The following is an 18,784-nucleotide window of genomic DNA, read 5'->3' on the forward strand; positions in this document are numbered from 1 at the left end:
TCATTGGCTATGTTTTAATATATTTTTTTTTATGTGAATGTAATTATATTATATAAAAAAGTTAATTATGATTTAATATTAATTTATAGAAGAATTTTAATTATTAACCTTTGATCTGTGATTTTTTAGTAGATATGTCATGTAAGTAAAAAAATACTGATACATTATACTACGACATTCGACATACTTAAACGGTATGATGTATGTATATATACGTAACAAAGCATTTTTTTACATTATTGATTACGCATATTCAACTCTTTTATCAGACGTCAACACGCTGAAAATAGCCAGTAGTAACTTGATATACTAGTATAAAATCATTATCATCTATATCGTTATATATTAAATCGATTCTACCGAACGATCGAAGCATCGCCAATGAAACGTATTTACCATACATTTGCAACATGTGTAATAATTTATGATTTATTTATTACTCACTTTTTTCGCGCGCGCGCGCGCGGGGTTTCGATTCTGGTATCTATCGTCTATGTACATCTACCGTATAAAGAATGTAAATCCGCGTAAAGAATGTAATTCTTTACATAAGTAATACCAAATGGGTGTAATAAAACTGCATGTAACACACAAAACAAATATTTTTTCTTAGAAAAGTAGTATATCGTCAAATATAGATATGCAAAAAGATTATACGGCTTTTGTTAATAAACTCACAGAATTTTAAAATTATTTTCTGTATTGGCAGGGACAAAAAAAACGAAGTTTTTTTTGCATACAAGTTTCATTGCTTATAAAATTTTATAAATGAAATATTTGGTGAGATTTGATGTGGAATGATTATACCGCGTAAAAACGATCAACTAAATTTATATATGTATTCGGGAGAAAATACTTGTGTAGTATAATTTTATATATACATTTGTTATAAAAAGAATTATTTATTACCATTTAAAGCGCGCTAACCGATTTTACTTTCGAATAATCTTTCCGTAAAAGCATAGCTATTATCTAGACATTTTATACTCTTCTCTGAAATTCATGGAAAATCTGCGTGTATATCAAACGATACCGTGATCAGTATGACTGATATGGATTAGAGTTTTACGTAATCAATCCTACATGTGTATGTACATATAAATTAATACTCGTGTAACGGCTTCTATGTATGTCATCCTTTTTAAGACGAAAACCACACAATCTACCTGTAGTTTGAAGCGAATATTACATAATGCGTGCAACTGAACACACACTCGTCTACAGTGAATACTTTGTCGCGATAGAATATTTTATCTAATTTTTCTCGTTAATGACAGAGAAGATCCCAGAAGGATCCATCGATCAACTTTTGCATCGATTAAGCGTCTCTCTCTCTCTCATTATTTAGCGTTACGAAAAACAAAATAAAAGTAAAAAAAACTCGAGACGAGATTAACAATCTACCGTTTTTTCTGGAGGTGTGTCGCCTCCGCTAAAAATCAAAATCGCTAATAGCTGTTTATCACTAGTGCGCAATATGTGATCGTTCATCCGCGGAAAATGATATCGAGAAACTTGCGAATTCCGTAATTGTCGAGGTAGCTTGACTCGACCAAGGATAAAGAGCGATTGAATCTAACGCATCGAAGCATATCGACGTTTTGTACTTATCAAAACAGATTATATTTTTACGTTCGAAAGAAGAGGACATACTAGAGAAAAAGGCTAAGGGATATATCGCCGGATAATATTCGTCTTCGATGTGTAAAAGTGATTACTAATAATAGAGACGGTGTAAATTATTCGTATATAGATGAGCAAAGAGAAGTGCAAGTTCGATGTGCGAATTATCAAACATTTCGACGATCGATCTTATTGACCCCTAATTTTTAACTGTAGCCAATCACTCTAATTATTTTACAGTGTCGTACACGATTTTTTATGAATTTGTATATTTCGAAATAATTGAAAAATAATAATATACACACATTTTTTTCCGTCGCAATAATCTAGAATCCGAGGGGGAAGCTGGGGGGGATGGGGGACGAAACAATCTTTCGAGGACGCGAAGATCGTTCGTCACCTTTCGCGACTGTATACGTAAGATATTACAAAGATCCCTGCGAAACAAACTGTAATATCTCTCTTTCCCTATTCTCGAAAAAGTGTCAAGGGCTCGGCCTTTCGCGAGCGTCGTGAATAAAATTGTATTGTAAATAGCGAATGCGTGGCGAATAAATGGTCCATAAATATAGGAAAGTGAGTAGCCGAACAGTCGATGTACATCTTAAGTGTGTATTACCAAAATTTTCGTAATGTAACGATTGACATGCATTTAAGAGGCGCGCGTACGTCACTCTCGTATGCGTACGCCGTATAAATACATTTACACGTACGAATGAAATGTGCGAGAAAAATAATCCCGATTAACCATCGGCCTGGCATTGTCCGAAAGAGAAGATATCGCTTGTACGATCTTGAGTTACTGTAAATATTGTATAATCCATGTATAAACACGACTGTATTAGATAAAAAGACCTATCATTGTAGTTAAACGCGTTACGGATCATTATAACTATATCACTTCAACAATAAACCATTATTATGACGACGAAATGGTGAGAATTTAAATCAGCGATTGTGTCTATAGGCTCTTTCTTATATATGTATATTTACGGAATATATTCAATTATTAAAATGCTACGATCTTTATACAGCTCTTTTAACTTCTTTAATACAACGGATATTTGACTCCTTTAATATAATATTATTTTACGAGTATAAATTTTGATAATGGTTCGTATCATATATCTCGGGACTTTTTTTTTTTTGTTTGAAAAATAATTGGAAGAGATAATATCTCGAAAAGGCGAAAATCGTGGTGTATTTTCTTAAAATTTTAATTATGGATATATACAAAACGGGACGTACTCGCTACTTCTCGTTTTTGGATCTTGTCGATTCTTCTTCATAATGCCTACTTCCACACTATTCTATAAGCATTATCCTTTCTTTCTAACTTTCTAAATGGCCACGTTCCCAAACTGTACGCTCTCCTTGAAAGCGCCTAATTTCAAACGTGACGGTGAAGATGGCAAATAATTTTCAATCTACGTGAGGTAATATTCCTGTCGGTATAACAGAGTTTATACTTATTCTTTTTCATTACATCATTTATCGTATACTAATAATGTGACTTATAATTTTATCGACAACTGATAAAAATAAATATAAAATTTATATTTTTCTTATTCCTTTTGACATAAAATCCCTTTTTCTTTTCTCCGTTATACTCTCGATCATTGTCTGTTTTATTTCCATCCTATTTAAAAATATTAATATAATAAATATAACTACGGTATATCTTACGATTAGTCTGACTCTTCCTTTGATATCATTAACAGCATTAATTAATTCTTTCACGTTTTCAAAATATCATATAAAAAAATCGCAATATCTCTTGCAATATTAGTTTAAGCGTATAAGCGTAAAAATATTATCAGGTTTTTTTTTTTTTTTTTTATTTATATCTTATCGAGCGCTACCGTAGACTTCTATAAATATAATATTGCGATTTCCAAAACACGGCGCAATCTATTCTATATTATAATTATCTTATTTTTCTATAATTTTAATCGTGTTCTTTCGACTTCTATGGAGTTTTAATTATTAATAACGCGAACTAATTTTGCATTTAAAGTGCCCTCATGCATTTTAAAATCTAGATTATTAATTATACTTATTGAATGATTGATAAGTCACGGAGCTTATATTAATTACTCAATTCTGCGATTTCATCATTCTATATAATATAAAAATACTCGCATTGAGCCATATGATCTGTCATTGTGCATTTATACATACATAATTAACATTTTATTTAATAATATATTACATGTTATATCATATTGTACTCTATATTGTATAAATGATAATATACAAATCTTTTTACAACAATTATAAGCATTCTCTTCCCGCCTCCTCCTCCTCCCCCCTCCCCCCTCCCCTATCACTCTCTCTCTCTTTCTCTCATACATATAATTCAAATATATTTAACATTACAGTTTAAAATATGGAATAAAAAATTTGTAGGAGAGTTAATTTCTTATTTGATTTAGAATTTATTTACTTATGCAAATTAAATTTATAAAAACGTGTTAATTTTTTTATTTGCAGCGTAAATTTGTCGTAAGATTATTTCGCGTTACACGTCGTCACAGTCTCAATTTTATATTTTGACATGAAACTGTAGCGTTAGAACTTTTACGCCGCTTACAATTAACATCAACATTATCAAATCGCTTATTGTTTGGCCCATTTATAATTGTCCTCGATTTATCAATCGTAGTTAATGAAACGGCAACTTTTATGGATGCAATGTGCTCGTAGTATATATACAAGGTCGTGATGTATGTACAATATATTTTAAAGCACTCTTGCTTGAATGCTTGAAGCTTTGCATTATTTGGATCTTTCGGGCCTGATGTATCTAAACGGATAAAAAGGAGTAAAACAAGATTTGGCAACACTTTAAAAAAAAAAAAAAAAAAAAAAAGATGAACAAAATTGATTACTCCAGTTTGCGATTTTCGCTCGAATTCTCTTCGATGTTTGAATTATTCGAGCTATCCCCAATCTTTCCAAATTGATCGAGTAATAATTTATTTTATTAAAATTTAAAGTTCAAACTTTCTATATCGAGTTTTATTCAGTTAATAAAATAATATGAAATCACACGTGATGAAAGAGGAACAAAATATGAACAGTGATATTTACAGTGATATTTAAAACAATCATCATCCTTATACTATTAAATTAAAGTGAAAGTGAAAGTGGGAACGCTGTTTTTTTTATTTCTATCTTTTTTTTTCGGAGGGAAAGAATAATATATTTTAAAGCTTGGCAAGTGTTAAGTAAATTTTGCTTAAAATTGCATTAGTTCTAAGAGTTTTTTAAGCTATTTATGAGAAATACAAAACTATACATAAGGGAGGTAAATATATATGTTTGTGTTGTGCGCATAATATCAAACATATTTTCTATTCTAAAAAGACTCAATAAAGACAGTTTTAAATGTTTCTTTCTTAACAATCTTGTAATTACGGTTGGAGAATGGAAAAAAGCGAAATAATGCCTTAATATTGATTTTATGTGCGCCTTATGTGAAATCAGGAAATACGGAGAAAAGTCAGATTGTAGGAAAGTATGAATTAATACATAACATACATACACGTGTAAAAATAACATATGTTAGTATTAATGTATTTTCAATTAATGAATATAATCCGTTAGGCATCGCTTATTTTCTTTTGCACGTCTTATCGGAATTAAATAAAATTGGTGCAATTTAGCTTGTTACTTAATTACCCATCAGATTTATTTTGTTACGTTTTGAAATAAATTAAGGGTTTTGAAATTATTTTTAAAAATCATCAAGAAAACGTGATTTCTCGAAGTTTATTAGCTATAACTTTTTAACGAAGCGTTTCCGGACCTATGTTTATATAGGAACTTTTTTGTTCTAAATTCAATTTCCTATAAGATCCTGAAGTTTCATTAACCTGATGTGCAATATTCTGTATATTGTATATATTCCTCATATCGCAAGTAAAATAATTTTATTCAATTTTGGCTCGTGTAATTCTAGTCCAACGTGCGCGCTGGTCTTCAGACTCGCTCGTAGCCGGAGAAGCGCGCGCGCTTCGCTATCGACCGCTAGGGACCTCCTGGACCTCCTTCTCGTCTCATCGCGTCTCGTCCAGTCTCGGGTGGTCGCGGCGTCCGCACGCACTTTCGGTGGAATCCCTGTTCACCGGGACGCGGCAACGCCTGCCGTATTGGCTCATCTCCGAGGATCGGCCATCGAACGTGTGCGCGAACGCTCCATCCGCATGCTGATGACAGACCGAGAGCATCGGTGCCGAAGATGACGATGGGGGTGAGGTCGACGAAACGGTAGCCGATCAGTGCACTCTCTTTCACCAGTAGGCAAAGGGTCTGCACCCGATTATTTCCTCTTCCGGTGAGAGATGGGATTCTATATGGAATGAACGCGATCAAAGGGTATTAGCTGAAGAGAAAAGATAGATATTTAATACAGACGGACTGCAACAATATTTTGCCGCTGGAACTTGAAATTGCACTATGAGAGGGGATTTTAGAGCTTGTTATCTTGGTGTTGCCTCTGAAAGAGTGATAAATCACTCCGATTTATAAATAATACATCACTCTCTCAGGCATACCGCATGTTCTATCCACAAAACTACAGTGGATAATGTAAAAACAGCTGTTTGAGAGTTTCATTCCTCCAAGTTCACATGTGCCAAGACGGAAGGCTGGACCGAATGTACGTATATTTTATTTCAGATTCCGTCCGACAATCTTAATGTTAATCGCACGAATTAGCAATTGCATTAATTGCATACAAAAGTTGACCTTATTTTAAAATGGAATAAAAAGAAATGAGAATATTAAGTAAATTCTTACGAAAATATTCTTCTCTAGATTCATTTATGTTACAAGATTTGAGTTTATAATTATTGCCAATTTTTAGAATATCTTGTTTAATATGGACAAGTAAATATTACTTATAAAGAAAGATTGAAATTCTAAATAGTATTCCAAATGGAAAAATAAAATAAAAATATGCAAAATTTTCAGAACTAACAATAATAAAGTTATTTATAAATCTTATTGTTTCAATATGGAATCAATTCTTCTTAGCGTGTAAAAATAATGATTTGGATATACCACTATTTTTTCACATTTTTTTCATCTTCTAATAAATAAATATTACTGTAATTAAATAAAATTAGATTGATAATTAAAAAAATTTAAATTCTCTATGTTATGTTGGCCACCTGAAATTAAATATGGAATGAGTTTGATGCAATTTTTGTTAAATAAAGAGATCGATTTTTTAAATGGCTCAAATAGTTTGATCAATTTAAGAATTCGTAGGTAAAATATATATTTATACTATTAAATTAAAAAATTGATATCTATAATTTATAGTTCAATCATCTGCCGTAGAAGGAACATGTGTCCAGAATATAACCGTGCCAATGATTGTTTCAGGAATACAATCGGTGAATACACATCCCCTGAAGATGCGTACGCCATTGGACATAATACACAACCGAACAGATGTAGAAAGAAAATGAATGAAACGCTATATGTAGATACGATAGAAAAAGGAGACAGAAGAGAGCTGATGCCGAGGCTTTATCCGTAGATTATCGTGTGAATAATCCATGTGCGCTGCATTCAGTTAATTGTCATTAGAAAAATTTACAGCGATGAATCCGATATCTGCATGCGAACGGCCATCTTAAGTATCTAATTAATAAATACATATCGATGGAAAAATCAATATCTCTGGAAAAGATAGTTCTGACGATGGAGAAGTAGATGAAGAAGCGAACAAGTTCGATCAGATAGCATTTTGCACAATGATCGATTTGAATAATAAACAAGAATCAGAACTCATCTCAAAGAAGATCAGCCTATTACCGAGACTTATCGTTTGTAACATACGTGGCGAATCGAGGAATAGGAACGAATCGTCGCGATTAAACCGAAACGCCCCTTAAATATTTGCATACGATACGATTATTATATATGCCAACAGAATGGTAGTGATAGTTCACAGTTGACGTTCCGCAAGTCTTCCAGGTCCGTGCTACAACTAAACAGGCGAAAGTCAGCGAGAGAAGCTGGATAGCATTGCGAAACAGATGTATTATCTCATGATCTCGTAATCATCATTAGCAGAAAATTCATGGACCAGGCGAACATATCACGATCTCGTAGAAGAAACGTGAGTTTAATGTGACCGGGAGTTTAAAGAAAAGGGGGAAAGAAAAAGAACAATAAACGTGACCATTTGTTTGCCAAGCTCATATTTACACAGACAATCACTAAGCGAAAGAATACGCTTCGATACTCGAATAAATACGTTTACGCATTTTGCGTTACAATATACGCATCACACGACGGGCTAACTTCCATAAATATTGCTCTACGTTCGATCCGTTTGTTCGATACGCTTTTTAACGCGAATTATGATGGCGAGCTTCGTAATGAATAATTGCGTCTACGGAATGATACAAGAATGGTATAAATAAGGACTGATAAGAAAAAGATCTTGATCTCTTTGCGAAGAATAATGCAAAATCAAAGGACCAAGAGATTCTGCTCAATGTAATTTTATCTCGTAAGCCGCTGCTCTTTGTGAAAAAATTTCGATACAATAATGACGAGCGAAGAATATAACATAAGAGAATATAATTAATAACGCATTCTCTCCTTTTGTATATTAAATGTAAACAAGATAATATGCATATTTTAAGCAATCCGCGAAATTCGATTTAATCTAATCAGCTAGATATATATTCACTTCAAATGTGATGTCGATATCAGCATGGTATCGGTCCTATCTTCTCACAAAAATAAAGGCACTAGACATAATGTATGTACTGATAGTGCACTTCAACATTGCACCTACGAAAGTGTTTGATGTATGCAACCGCTTTGTTATGCGTGAACATCAATCTCTCGAGGAGGTAAATCTTTTTTTTTTTTATTTGCTCCAAAACACGTAAACAATTCTTCTAATATACCCATGCTGCGTGATTGCATAATGTGTTCCTTTCGTTGTGAACACTTAGCAAGAGGATTATGTTTTGTAATAAAAATTAATATATTATTTATAGAATATGCTACTAAATTAATTAAATTTCTTCTTTTCTTTATCAAGCACGATCACATAATATGCCATCGATTAATGTTAAGTTTCACAGACGATTTTACTTTTTATTTACGGAAGACGAGATATCCGGCGATATATTTCTTGTCATAACAATCCGTTTCAGTTTTTATTTTCTCTTTTTATTTTCTCAGAAATGCAATTATTCTTGAATAAAATTGTGAGTAAATTTGCAACATATTTAACAATTTCAATTTTAATTTATAATGCCTGCAAAATTTTAATTCTTTGCAGAAATTTATAATTGTAATCTCTGATCTTATTTAAATTTTGTTAAAACGCATGTGTATATATATATATAGCTTCTAAGTAACTCTGATCGAGCTATTCTCGGTGTTTTCAATATAAATTTTATACGCGCGAAGAAATATCGCGATAAATCATACAGTCTTTTTGTAAGAAAACTTTTCAAAAAGCTAATTATGCGTATCATGATAAACAATTTCAATAATTTTTGATGAGTTTCATTATATTAAGAGATATTTCTTTTTCTTTGGCAGACACTGTTTCGCAGTGGCAGAAAAACTATCGACGATGAATGTGGCTCAACCACAGCATTAATCAAGACCAGGATACAGAAAGGAGGCCTACGGCTACGAAGATGGCTAATCGCGCTATTAGTTTTTCTGTTAATGTCGCTTCTCATTATCAACAGCTACGACACCGGTCCATTTCGGATCATCCGATTTGGAGCAATGGCCAAACCAAATACTCCAGATGTAGTAACGCGTGAGTATTAGATTATACTCGTGCTATCAATTCTCATGTTTCCTGTTTATCATTTCGTACAAAAATGGTTCTCAAATAAAAACAAGTCACAAAAATCATGCATAAAGATTTCATACATAAATATAGTGCCATTTTTTATCGTAACTTCTTTTTTTATAAAATCAGTATAATTAATCTTTCTCAATATTTACGACAACGTATATTTGAAAAGAATTAAATTTGAAAATTAAAGTAAAAAGAATTAAGAAGTTTCTGATTCTTTTTCTTTAACAAAATTGTTGAAGCGCTAATAGTTTTTGCATAATATTCGATATAATAATAATTAATAAAAAATATCGGCAGTCAAAAAAAATTTATGTTGTGTTGTATATATAAATCTTTCTTTAACAAATTGTGACAACAAAAGTCTCGTTTATATTCGAACCACTCTTGTATATATTTATGCGTTCATTTTAATTACTAATTAGCAATTTTTTTTTACAGAGGAATATGTATCGTTATCACCGAGCGTTTATACGTCAATAGGCAGTGGTGGTTATCTAGTTCGCAACAAAGGATGCCGGTTACCCGCCATGGATCCTTTCGATCCTGCAACACGACCTTTTATAACTAAGCCATCGCTCGAGTGCGGAAAATCTTTGCCGCTAATCGAATCGAATAACACTGCGCTGTTCATTAATCCTCTGGCATCAAACGAATTTCACGACATCAGTTGCTGCTGGCGACCATTCTGGCGAACGGAAAGTAATGACAATGCTCTTACGTAAGTACAATATTATCTCAAAAATTGATTCATATACTTTCTTGCTTTTTAGTAGATGACTTTAAATTAAATTAAATTTAAATTCAAATTTTGTGAATGGATTGCTATAAATGGAATTAATCATATGTAAAATCACGCTAATCTATATCTATAGAAGCGTATTGTTAGATAAGATATCACTACTGTATGATAAAAATGCAATTGTAGATGTGATATCATACATTTAAAGGTATTGGAATTAGAAATTATAATATAATTTGCGATAAATTATATTTTTTTCATACTTTTCAACAAAAATGTTAAAAAAAAAATGAAATATTTTAATTTCATTCATGATAATGTATGATTCTCGTGTAATTTTATAACTGAATCAATTGCGATCTTCGATTATCTTTCATATACTAAACCGCTCACGCAAAAATAATCTTTAAAACAATTAGATTATTTTTTTGTTACTCTTTTTTAAATTATAAATTTTATTTACAGCATAGATAGAGAAAGAGGATTAATTTGATTCAGTTAAACTTATATTTCTAAATTTTCAATAATGCTAATTCAATTGTTTCAAATTTCTGAAACAAAAATATGAAAATATGTATCTTCATATTTGCAGATATGATAAGCAGTGTTATCCGTTCCAAAATTCCAGCACCGTAAACGCCGAATTCGTAAAGGTTGAATGTTCTCGCGACAACAAAATGATATATAAAGATTACTACGTTTTTATACCGCGCAAGCCTTTGGTAGAGGAAAGATGCAAGCAGGCGCTGAGGAAGGACAAACTCCTTGACGATCGTCTTAGCGTTCTCATCATCGGCCTCGATTCGGTTTCCAGGATGAACTTTCATAGAATGATGCCGAAGACTGTGAAGCTGCTTCACTCTCTCGGCGCCGTGGAGATGCTGGGTTACACCAAAGTCGCCGATAACACGTACCCGAATCTCGTCCCGGTATTGAGCGGTCTGAATCAGGACGAGTTGCATAAACTGTGTTGGCAGACGTCTAAGAAAACCTTCGACGAATGTCCGCTATTGTGGAAGAATTTCAGCGCCGCTGGTTATCGCACGGTGTTCGGCGAGGACGCATGGCACATGACCACGTTTAATTATTTAAAACCGGGATTTCGGGAGGAACCGACGGATTATTATCTTAGACCGTATATCTTCGGCGCCGAGAGGGACATCGGCCATACCCAGAACATGAACGCCAATCTCTGTATCGGTTCCAGAAAGACGGTCGACTGCTTGCTGGATTACAGTCGTAAAGTGGTGAACGAGTTCTCCTCGGAGCTTTACTTTGCCTTTATCTGGCAGGCCAGTCTCACTCATGACTTTTTCACATATCCACAGTTGGGCGACGACTCGTATCACGACTTCGTCGAGTACGTGTCGCAAAAAGGTGTGTTGGATCGCACTATCTTGATCATGATGAGTGATCACGGGTTGAGATGGGGCGAATTTCGGCAAACTTATCAAGGTAAGATCGAGGATAGCCTGCCCTTCGTCTTCATCGTGTTGCCGAAGTGGTGGCGAGAGAAATTTCCGCTAGCTTGGGGAAACTTGCGCAGAAACAGCCACAGCCTGACGACTCCCTTTGATCTTCACGAAACCTTGGTGGATCTGCTAAGCCCGCATATTCTGCGCGAATCGTATCTCAAGAAACGCATCAAAGATCAGGCTGCGTCGCCTATTTCGCGCGGCATCAGTTGGTTCCTGCCGGTGCCGGACATTCGTACCTGCGAAATGGCGCACATAGCGAATCACTGGTGCATGTGCCATACCAGCAACGCCGTCGCTTGGAACGACACCGGCCTTCAGGATAGCGTGTCGTTCCTCGTCAGGGAATTGAACGATATGCTGAGCAACTATCCGCTGTGCGCGACGTTGAACTTGAAATTGATCAAGGACGCGAAGGTATGGCTGGACAAGACGGATGGCGCGAAGCTGATGGATTACACGGTGACCATACAGACCACGCCAGGTGATGCGATCTTCGAGGGTACGGTGCGTTACAAGGCCGACGACAATAGCCGCAAATTGGTCGGTTCGGTCAGCAGACTTAACGCTTACGGTACTCAGAGTGCTTGCGTCGATGAGTTTAACATGCGCCTGTATTGTTACTGTCTTTAGGCGCAATCGTTAAAGTGACGCGATCATCTTTTTTGTATTTGATAATTTAAATCAAAGTCGGGAGACTCGATCAGAAGCGTTTCGAAGAGACTATTACAGCTGGAGAGTTTCGCGACAAACTATTTAACTATTCGCAAAACACATTCCCGTGCTTCTATCTAATTTCTATGGATGATAGATAATATTGTTATATTGATGAAGATATCGCTCAAAGTCTGTATTCTCGAGAACACCGTAAGTCTCTATCGTATCGCGAACACATTCCAGCGCAGTTTGATATTTATTTACACATATATCCTTCCACAAATTTTGTTCTACCTTTTCCACCAATTGATTGATTAATTTAATCTGATCATATACATACAATAATAGAGATATCTACAAATGTTGATGCAGAATTGTCTAACGAGGCGTTTGCGGACAATCATCTTGCTCCGCATCTCCATCTTCATTGCAATTTCTTATTTGTTGGCTTGCTTGTTCGTGACATTGCAGTTAGACAATTCTACGCTCGATAAGAAAATACATTTCTCAATTGCTATTAATTCGTATCAAAATGATTTGTACTTGTCATGTCGATTGTCTCTCATATATTACACATCAGTTTCTTAAACTTTCAACATCTGTAAACCAATATGTAACGACCTATTACGGCGATCTACAATTCTCAGCGACCAAAAGAATTCACCGTTTCTACATACAAATAAAAGATATTTTACTATTTCTCTTTACGAGTATTTTATCGAAACCATTCTCTTCCCCGCGATCGCGGCAATAAAATTAATTATTATGCAATGATTTCTAACATGCTCCTAACGCCAATTTTATATCGAAAAAATGAGCAATTCCCTCTGCTAATATATTTTATGCAACATTAAAATATATTTTATATTTTACATATTTATTTTTAGCTGTTCGATTTTCTTGGATTCTCTGATTACAGGAGAAGAGTAATATCGATATCTTTTTTTTTAATAATCAAGTATAATTTTACTATATAACTTACATATAAGATATTACGACTCATTACATAGATATATGTGAAATAAAAAATTAGCTACAAATGTATCATGTTTATTACATTTATCATGAGATACTATAATCATTATTTTTGCACGCTTTTATTGATGTTTATGTCCAGAATTTCTTTGTGATCGTCACGTAAGGAAGTCCTCCATGTCGGATGTATACGACATTAACTATGTTTATATTACTATGTAATCGCCTTTTTTCGTGACATTTCGTGACATTTTGTGACATTAAGTATAAAATTTGATCACACACATTTAGATCTTTCATACATTATTCATGTGATTCATAACTAAATACAAAATAACTTAAATTATATATTAAATAAATTGCTTAATTATCGTTGATATTGATTTAAATAATTGACGACAAGAACAGATTTAACCAGTCCTTTGGACTAATCCAGATAAAACATATATATACTGACGAGATGAAATTTATGTGGAATATGTGTACTTAATTTATCTAGTTCAACTGGATTACCAACTCGAGGTGGTATTCTTTAATAAGAAAAAAAGAATATCACCCTCCCCTTTCCCCTTTATACAAACGTACGTATCAAGACATACATTCCAATCAAAGTACTCATATGTTATATATATTCATTTGTACATATATTGCATTAGATATTAATTATTTCTTTGCCATGTATACCATTGTATATTCGGTTCACAGGTCTTTGTTGCAGCAATTCTTTTATATCTGAAACACAAAATACGATTGTAATTTATGTAATAATACAAAATTTCAAGATGCACGTAATATTGCGCGTTTCGGCTCACTTTCTTTTTGTTCTTCTGTAAAAACGATATCAGGGAATGCAACATCAACAGTAATATACAAATTGCCATGAAGGCTGTTATTATCATAATTAGGCATTCCTTCGTTCTTTTTTTGAATACGGGTACCGTGCTTGGTAATTTTATCCCTTTGGACAGTTACAATATGACCGTCTAGATGCTTTATGTCTACTGTAAAACCTAATAAAGCATCTTGCAAAGATATCGTAACATTTGTGTACAAATCATCGCCTTTTCTTTCAAAAATAGGATGAGGTTGAGTTCGTATCCTATAATAAATATAGTTATATATTATAAATATAACTGCATTAAACCTTAATAGGATGCGTCAAAAAGTATGTTATACAACGGAATGGAGTAAATCTATGCTTTAAAATATATTTAAAAAAAAAAAAAAAAAAAAAATTCTATTTTCGAGATAAATGGCTTTGAAGTCTATTAGATATTTGTGCATTTGATTGAAATTCGTCCTTCTTTGATAGAAACTGACAGTTAATATTAAACAAAAATAGAATACAGTATACATACAATAATAAATATAACTTACAGTTAATTCTGATAGTAAACAAACAGTGAAATATTATGTATAGAAAAAAACAGTGATCTATAGCAAAATTTATTAAGCCATAAAAAAAAGTTTATTCGATTTGTTTTGAAATATAAAGTCATCTCCTTCTCGATTATATCACATACTTTGATTCATACATATTTGCGAAATTATAGATATAGAAAAATATCTACTAACTTTAATATTAAATCTCCTGGGTCTGCATCGAGATGTGGTTCTCCTTCAGCAGTAAATTTAATTTCTTGATTATTTACCATTCCTGGTTCAACTTCTGCCTCTAATGTACGTTCCTCATTCACCATCTTTACATTCGGACATTCTGAACATACTGACTGTTGTATCATGTGGATTCTGTCATTTCCTACCTTGCGAGTAACTAATTCTTGCCTACAATTGCATTTTCTTGTGCCTTTTGCTGCCTTCATAACTATCTTATTTCTTGTAATCTAAAATATACCATAGCAATATAAATTTACAAAAAAAAAAGTTATATTATATTTATAAAATTTTACCTCTATGAAATTTCCATTGTATAATTCTTCTAAAGTGACATACAAGTCCATTATAACATTTGCACCTCTAACTTCCTGCTGATGTTGCGCTTCTCCATTAAAATGGAAACTAAAGTCACCAAAGAAACTTGCAAAGGGATCCATATTATTATTCATCATTCCATCCTTTTTTAAGCACTCTTCTCCACATTTATCATACATTTCTCTTTTTTCAGTGTCTGATAATACTTCATAAGCTGCTCCCAGATCTTGAAATTTTTGGGAAGCATTTGGATCATCTTTATTCTTATCAGGATGTAATTCTTTTGCTAATCGTCTATAAGCCTTTTTTATTTCATGCGTGCTTGCACCATGTGATAAACCTAATATTTTATAAAAATCTCTTCTGTAAGACAAAAAAATAATAATATATAAATATTAGTTAATTCTATTGTTTTTTTATTATTATTTATATTAAAAATTAATTTTATCACTAATAATGTACGAGTAATTTTTTATACAAAATATATTAATTTTCAAAGATCAAAATTATAGAAATGAGAGGGGCTCTGTTATAGAATTTTGTGTTTATATCTCATTTAAAAAAAAAACTGTGTAAGTTCAATAATCCAGATACAAATTTAAGTAACAAGTATCGACTAAAGAGATAGGTTAATGATACTATCTATGATTTTAAAAAAATTTAGTGCACATAAATATGCGCTTTCGAGAGAAAATAAAAATATTCTTACTTACCCAGCTATCGATAATACAATACATATTGTTAAATTTATGAATAATATCCAATTTAACTTTAATCCTGCCATCCTAGCAGACGTTACACAAACATCTGAGCATACCACCAAAGCTTGAATCGTGGGAGTTTCTTATTGGTTCCTGCGAAAAAGTTTGATGTAATATCTATAGTGCGACAAATGTGTACTTCAGGCTATCGCACAAATAATATTTTCGCTACATATCGACATCGACATAGCTCTAAAGGCCAAATAGATTTGTATATCATAAGATAAAAAAAAACTTTGTCCCTTTTGTTCTGTATCATCAAAAATGACATCGTTTCTGAAAGCTATTAATGGCCTTCAATTATTTCAGAAATTCTTGAAACCAAGGTATGTTGTTATTTATTGTCGCTCTCTAATTAGCGATTTATGTATTACACATGCCGGTATTATCACTTATGCATGTCCTTTTATCCTGTCTATAATGTGCTCGTTTTTATATATCTTCGAAAAATAATATATGACATTATAATATACATGTTGTCAAATAAATGCGTAAAAATATGATTTAAATGATACATCTTTTAGAATGATTATCTTTCTCGCTTGATTTTAAGTTATAAATATTTAACGAGATTGCTCACATGATGTCGCACAAATTACTTATAAATGTTTACAATTAATGTTTAAGTTACAATGATATGAAAAATAAATATATGTAATATTAAGATTCAGATTCGCAAGGAGATGTATATGATATTTAAAAACAGAAGTGTTCCATATTTATATGTTATATATGTTGAACTAAACAGAAAATGTACAATATTCTCTCTAAAATAGATTTATGTAAATCTTTATTCTTTTTTGCACTTTCAGTATCAATATGATTGCTACTTCAAAGCGAGACAGATATAATACGCCTAGATATCGTCCTCCACAGTGGCTCCCAAAAGTTACACGTGTTGTATGTATAAATTACTTATTTTTATAGTTACTAATATGCAGATTACTTATTTCTATTTTAATCTAGTATTTAAATATAAATGATGTATCACATGAAGTCATTTTAGAGTAATATACATAAAGTAATTATATTTAATGCATTTATTAAAATTCTTCTTTGTAGAAATACGACGAACAACTAACAGAAGATAATAAGGAGTTTCTACAAGAAGTAACTCAAGACAAATATGGTCTTAATATTGGATATGAAACAAATATTTCTCCATTAAAAATAGATCCAATTGAACCAAACACAAAATGGAGGCGAGGTCTGCGACGTACTGGCTTAATTGCTAAGAAAATTGGAGTTTATCCATTATGGTTGAAAAATGGAAAAAAGGTTCACTCGACATTACTTCAGGTAAATAAAACAATATTGATCTTCAATAAACATTGTTAATTATCATTCTTATTTTTCATATCTCTGTATGTTATATCATATATTCTTTATATTCAGGTTGTTGATAATGAAGTAGTAAAATATATCCCACCACAGAAATTTTATCCAATTAGAAGTCGAAAACCTCCATTACAAATAAAAAGGAGACTAGGATGTCTTGTAGTAGGAGCGGAAAATATAGATCCGCAATGGGTATATAATTAGAAGATTGTATAATATATTTCTCTGCATATTAGCATATAAAGAAATTTAACAATAATCTTTCTGTGCAGGTTACAAAAGAATATTATGGTATTTTTAATGCTACTGGAGTTATGCCAAAACGCATACTAAGAAGATTTATGATATCTCCTGAAGCAGCATTAGAACCAGGAACTCCTTTGACCGTTGCACATTTTAAACCAGGAGAAGTCATCGATATTCGTGCAAAGACGTAAATAATTTTGCATTTATTATTAAAAAGCGTAGACTTTAATAATATCGAATATACATTATTTGTAAAAAATTAAAATATGAATTCCATTAGGATAGACCGTGGGTTCCAAGGTGTCATGAAACGATGGGGCTTTAAAGGAATGCCTGCCAGTCATGGCGTAACTAAAACGCATAGAAGACCCGGAAATATTGGATCAGGTGGTACTAAAGCCAGAGTCATGCCTGGCACTAAACTGCCTGGACATATGGGTAATAGGTGGCGCATTCAAAAAGGTGTTCCGGTAAGATACACAATTTCTCTAGTATATCGAAAGACATACGAAAGATATAGTTCACGAAAGATAAGTCATATCCCGAAATTTAGTCTATAATTTATAAGTTCTCTATTGTCCGCCTTATAAATTTTACAAGAGTCAGTATTAATTTTTTAATAATGCAATTGTATAATATTTCGTATAGATTCTACGAATAAATACAAAATATAATGTAATTTGGGTCAAAGGACATAACATACCTGGAGAAGTCAATACTTATTGTCATATCTATGATACAATACTTCCTCTGAGACGACATAAAACAGCGCCACATTTCCCTACATATTTATCAAGTATCACTGAAGAATCACTTCCAGAAGAACTATATGCAGACGAAATACACCCATTTATAGATCCCACGATAGAATTTGAAGAAGAATCTTAATTGTGTATATCTCTGAATGATATTAAATAAAAATATATATAATTTATAATTAAGATCATTTATGAAGTTTATACATGTTTTTTTTTTCTAGATGATAACTTACAAATATATATTTATATATAGAGATTAAGGATCAGCACAGGCACATATTTTAATTCTATATAACGTCATATATTGATGAATAAAAATAAAAATTGACTGTGATAGTTGAAGTTGTGCCGAGAATTTACATGTTGGAGTTTTATTAATTGTTTTGCTTTTTCTTACAGAAATGTGTCCATACTTATTAATT

The 18,784-nt window shown here is 32.4% G+C and overlaps 3 protein-coding genes across 4 annotated transcripts; 2 read left to right on the forward strand and 1 right to left on the reverse strand.

Moving 5' to 3' along the window:
- Positions 1-5,737: 5,737 nt before the first annotated feature.
- On the forward strand, positions 5,738-13,142 carry LOC138936080 (uncharacterized). Of its 2 annotated transcripts, none has more exons than XM_070301158.1 (5): positions 5,738-6,286; positions 7,018-8,504; positions 9,208-9,436; positions 9,920-10,199; positions 10,813-13,142. In XM_070301158.1, exons 2-5 carry the CDS (start codon positions 8,349-8,351, stop codon positions 12,326-12,328), a joined length of 2,181 nt encoding a protein of 726 aa, XP_070157259.1. In that variant the 5' UTR covers positions 5,738-6,286; positions 7,018-8,348; the 3' UTR covers positions 12,329-13,142. The 2 variants fall into 2 exon arrangements, with proteins under 2 accessions (XP_070157259.1, XP_070157268.1); XM_070301167.1 differs by having other exon boundaries at positions 7,018-7,759.
- Positions 13,143-13,311: 169 nt separating this feature from the next.
- Shv (DnaJ homolog shv) lies at positions 13,312-16,076 on the reverse strand. The gene is made up of 5 exons (XM_070301204.1): positions 15,973-16,076; positions 15,238-15,622; positions 14,903-15,171; positions 14,140-14,426; positions 13,312-14,059 (listed from the first exon to the last, which is right to left on the reverse strand). Exons 1-5 carry the CDS (start codon positions 16,041-16,043, stop codon positions 13,980-13,982), a joined length of 1,092 nt encoding a protein of 363 aa, XP_070157305.1. The 5' UTR covers positions 16,044-16,076; the 3' UTR covers positions 13,312-13,979.
- An 85-nt stretch (positions 16,077-16,161) lies between these two features.
- On the forward strand, positions 16,162-18,510 carry Mrpl3 (mitochondrial ribosomal protein L3). Its single transcript, XM_070301192.1, has 7 exons — positions 16,162-16,346; positions 16,833-16,920; positions 17,083-17,319; positions 17,416-17,550; positions 17,631-17,791; positions 17,885-18,074; positions 18,253-18,510. The coding sequence occupies exons 1-7, from the start codon at positions 16,285-16,287 to the stop codon at positions 18,490-18,492; spliced, it is 1,113 nt and encodes a 370-aa protein (XP_070157293.1). The 5' UTR covers positions 16,162-16,284; the 3' UTR covers positions 18,493-18,510.
- The last annotated feature ends 274 nt before the right edge of the window (positions 18,511-18,784 follow it).

Source organism: Polyergus mexicanus, unplaced genomic scaffold (genome assembly GCF_030449975.1).
Source record: "Polyergus mexicanus isolate NDT 795.1 unplaced genomic scaffold, iyPolMexi1.0 SCAF_1, whole genome shotgun sequence".
NCBI classification, from domain to species: Eukaryota; Metazoa; Arthropoda; class Insecta; order Hymenoptera; family Formicidae; genus Polyergus; species Polyergus mexicanus.

What these genes read in the sequence shown, in the direction of transcription:
- Mrpl3 (XM_070301192.1), top strand. Translation starts at nt 16,285, where the DNA reads ATGACATCGTTTCTGAAAGCTATTAATGGCCTTCAATTATTTCAGAAA. An exon ending in TCCCAAAAGTTACACGTGTT is followed by an intron (nt 16,921 to 17,082) that starts GTATGTATAAAT and finishes TCTTCTTTGTAG; the next exon opens with AAATACGACGAACAACTAAC. An exon ending in TTCACTCGACATTACTTCAG is followed by an intron (nt 17,320 to 17,415) that starts GTAAATAAAACA and finishes CTTTATATTCAG; the next exon opens with GTTGTTGATAATGAAGTAGT.
- LOC138936080 (XM_070301158.1), top strand. Translation starts at nt 8,349, where the DNA reads ATGTCGATATCAGCATGGTATCGGTCCTATCTTCTCACAAAAATAAAG. An exon ending in TACTCCAGATGTAGTAACGC is followed by an intron (nt 9,437 to 9,919) that starts GTGAGTATTAGA and finishes TTTTTTTTACAG; the next exon opens with AGGAATATGTATCGTTATCA. An exon ending in AGTAATGACAATGCTCTTAC is followed by an intron (nt 10,200 to 10,812) that starts GTAAGTACAATA and finishes TCATATTTGCAG; the next exon opens with ATATGATAAGCAGTGTTATC.
- Shv (XM_070301204.1), bottom strand. Translation starts at nt 16,043, where the DNA reads ATGGCAGGATTAAAGTTAAATTGGATATTATTCATAAATTTAACAATA. An exon ending in ATTGTATTATCGATAGCTGG is followed by an intron (nt 15,623 to 15,972) that starts GTAAGTAAGAAT and finishes TTTGTCTTACAG; the next exon opens with AAGAGATTTTTATAAAATAT. An exon ending in ACAATGGAAATTTCATAGAG is followed by an intron (nt 15,172 to 15,237) that starts GTAAAATTTTAT and finishes GGTATATTTTAG; the next exon opens with ATTACAAGAAATAAGATAGT.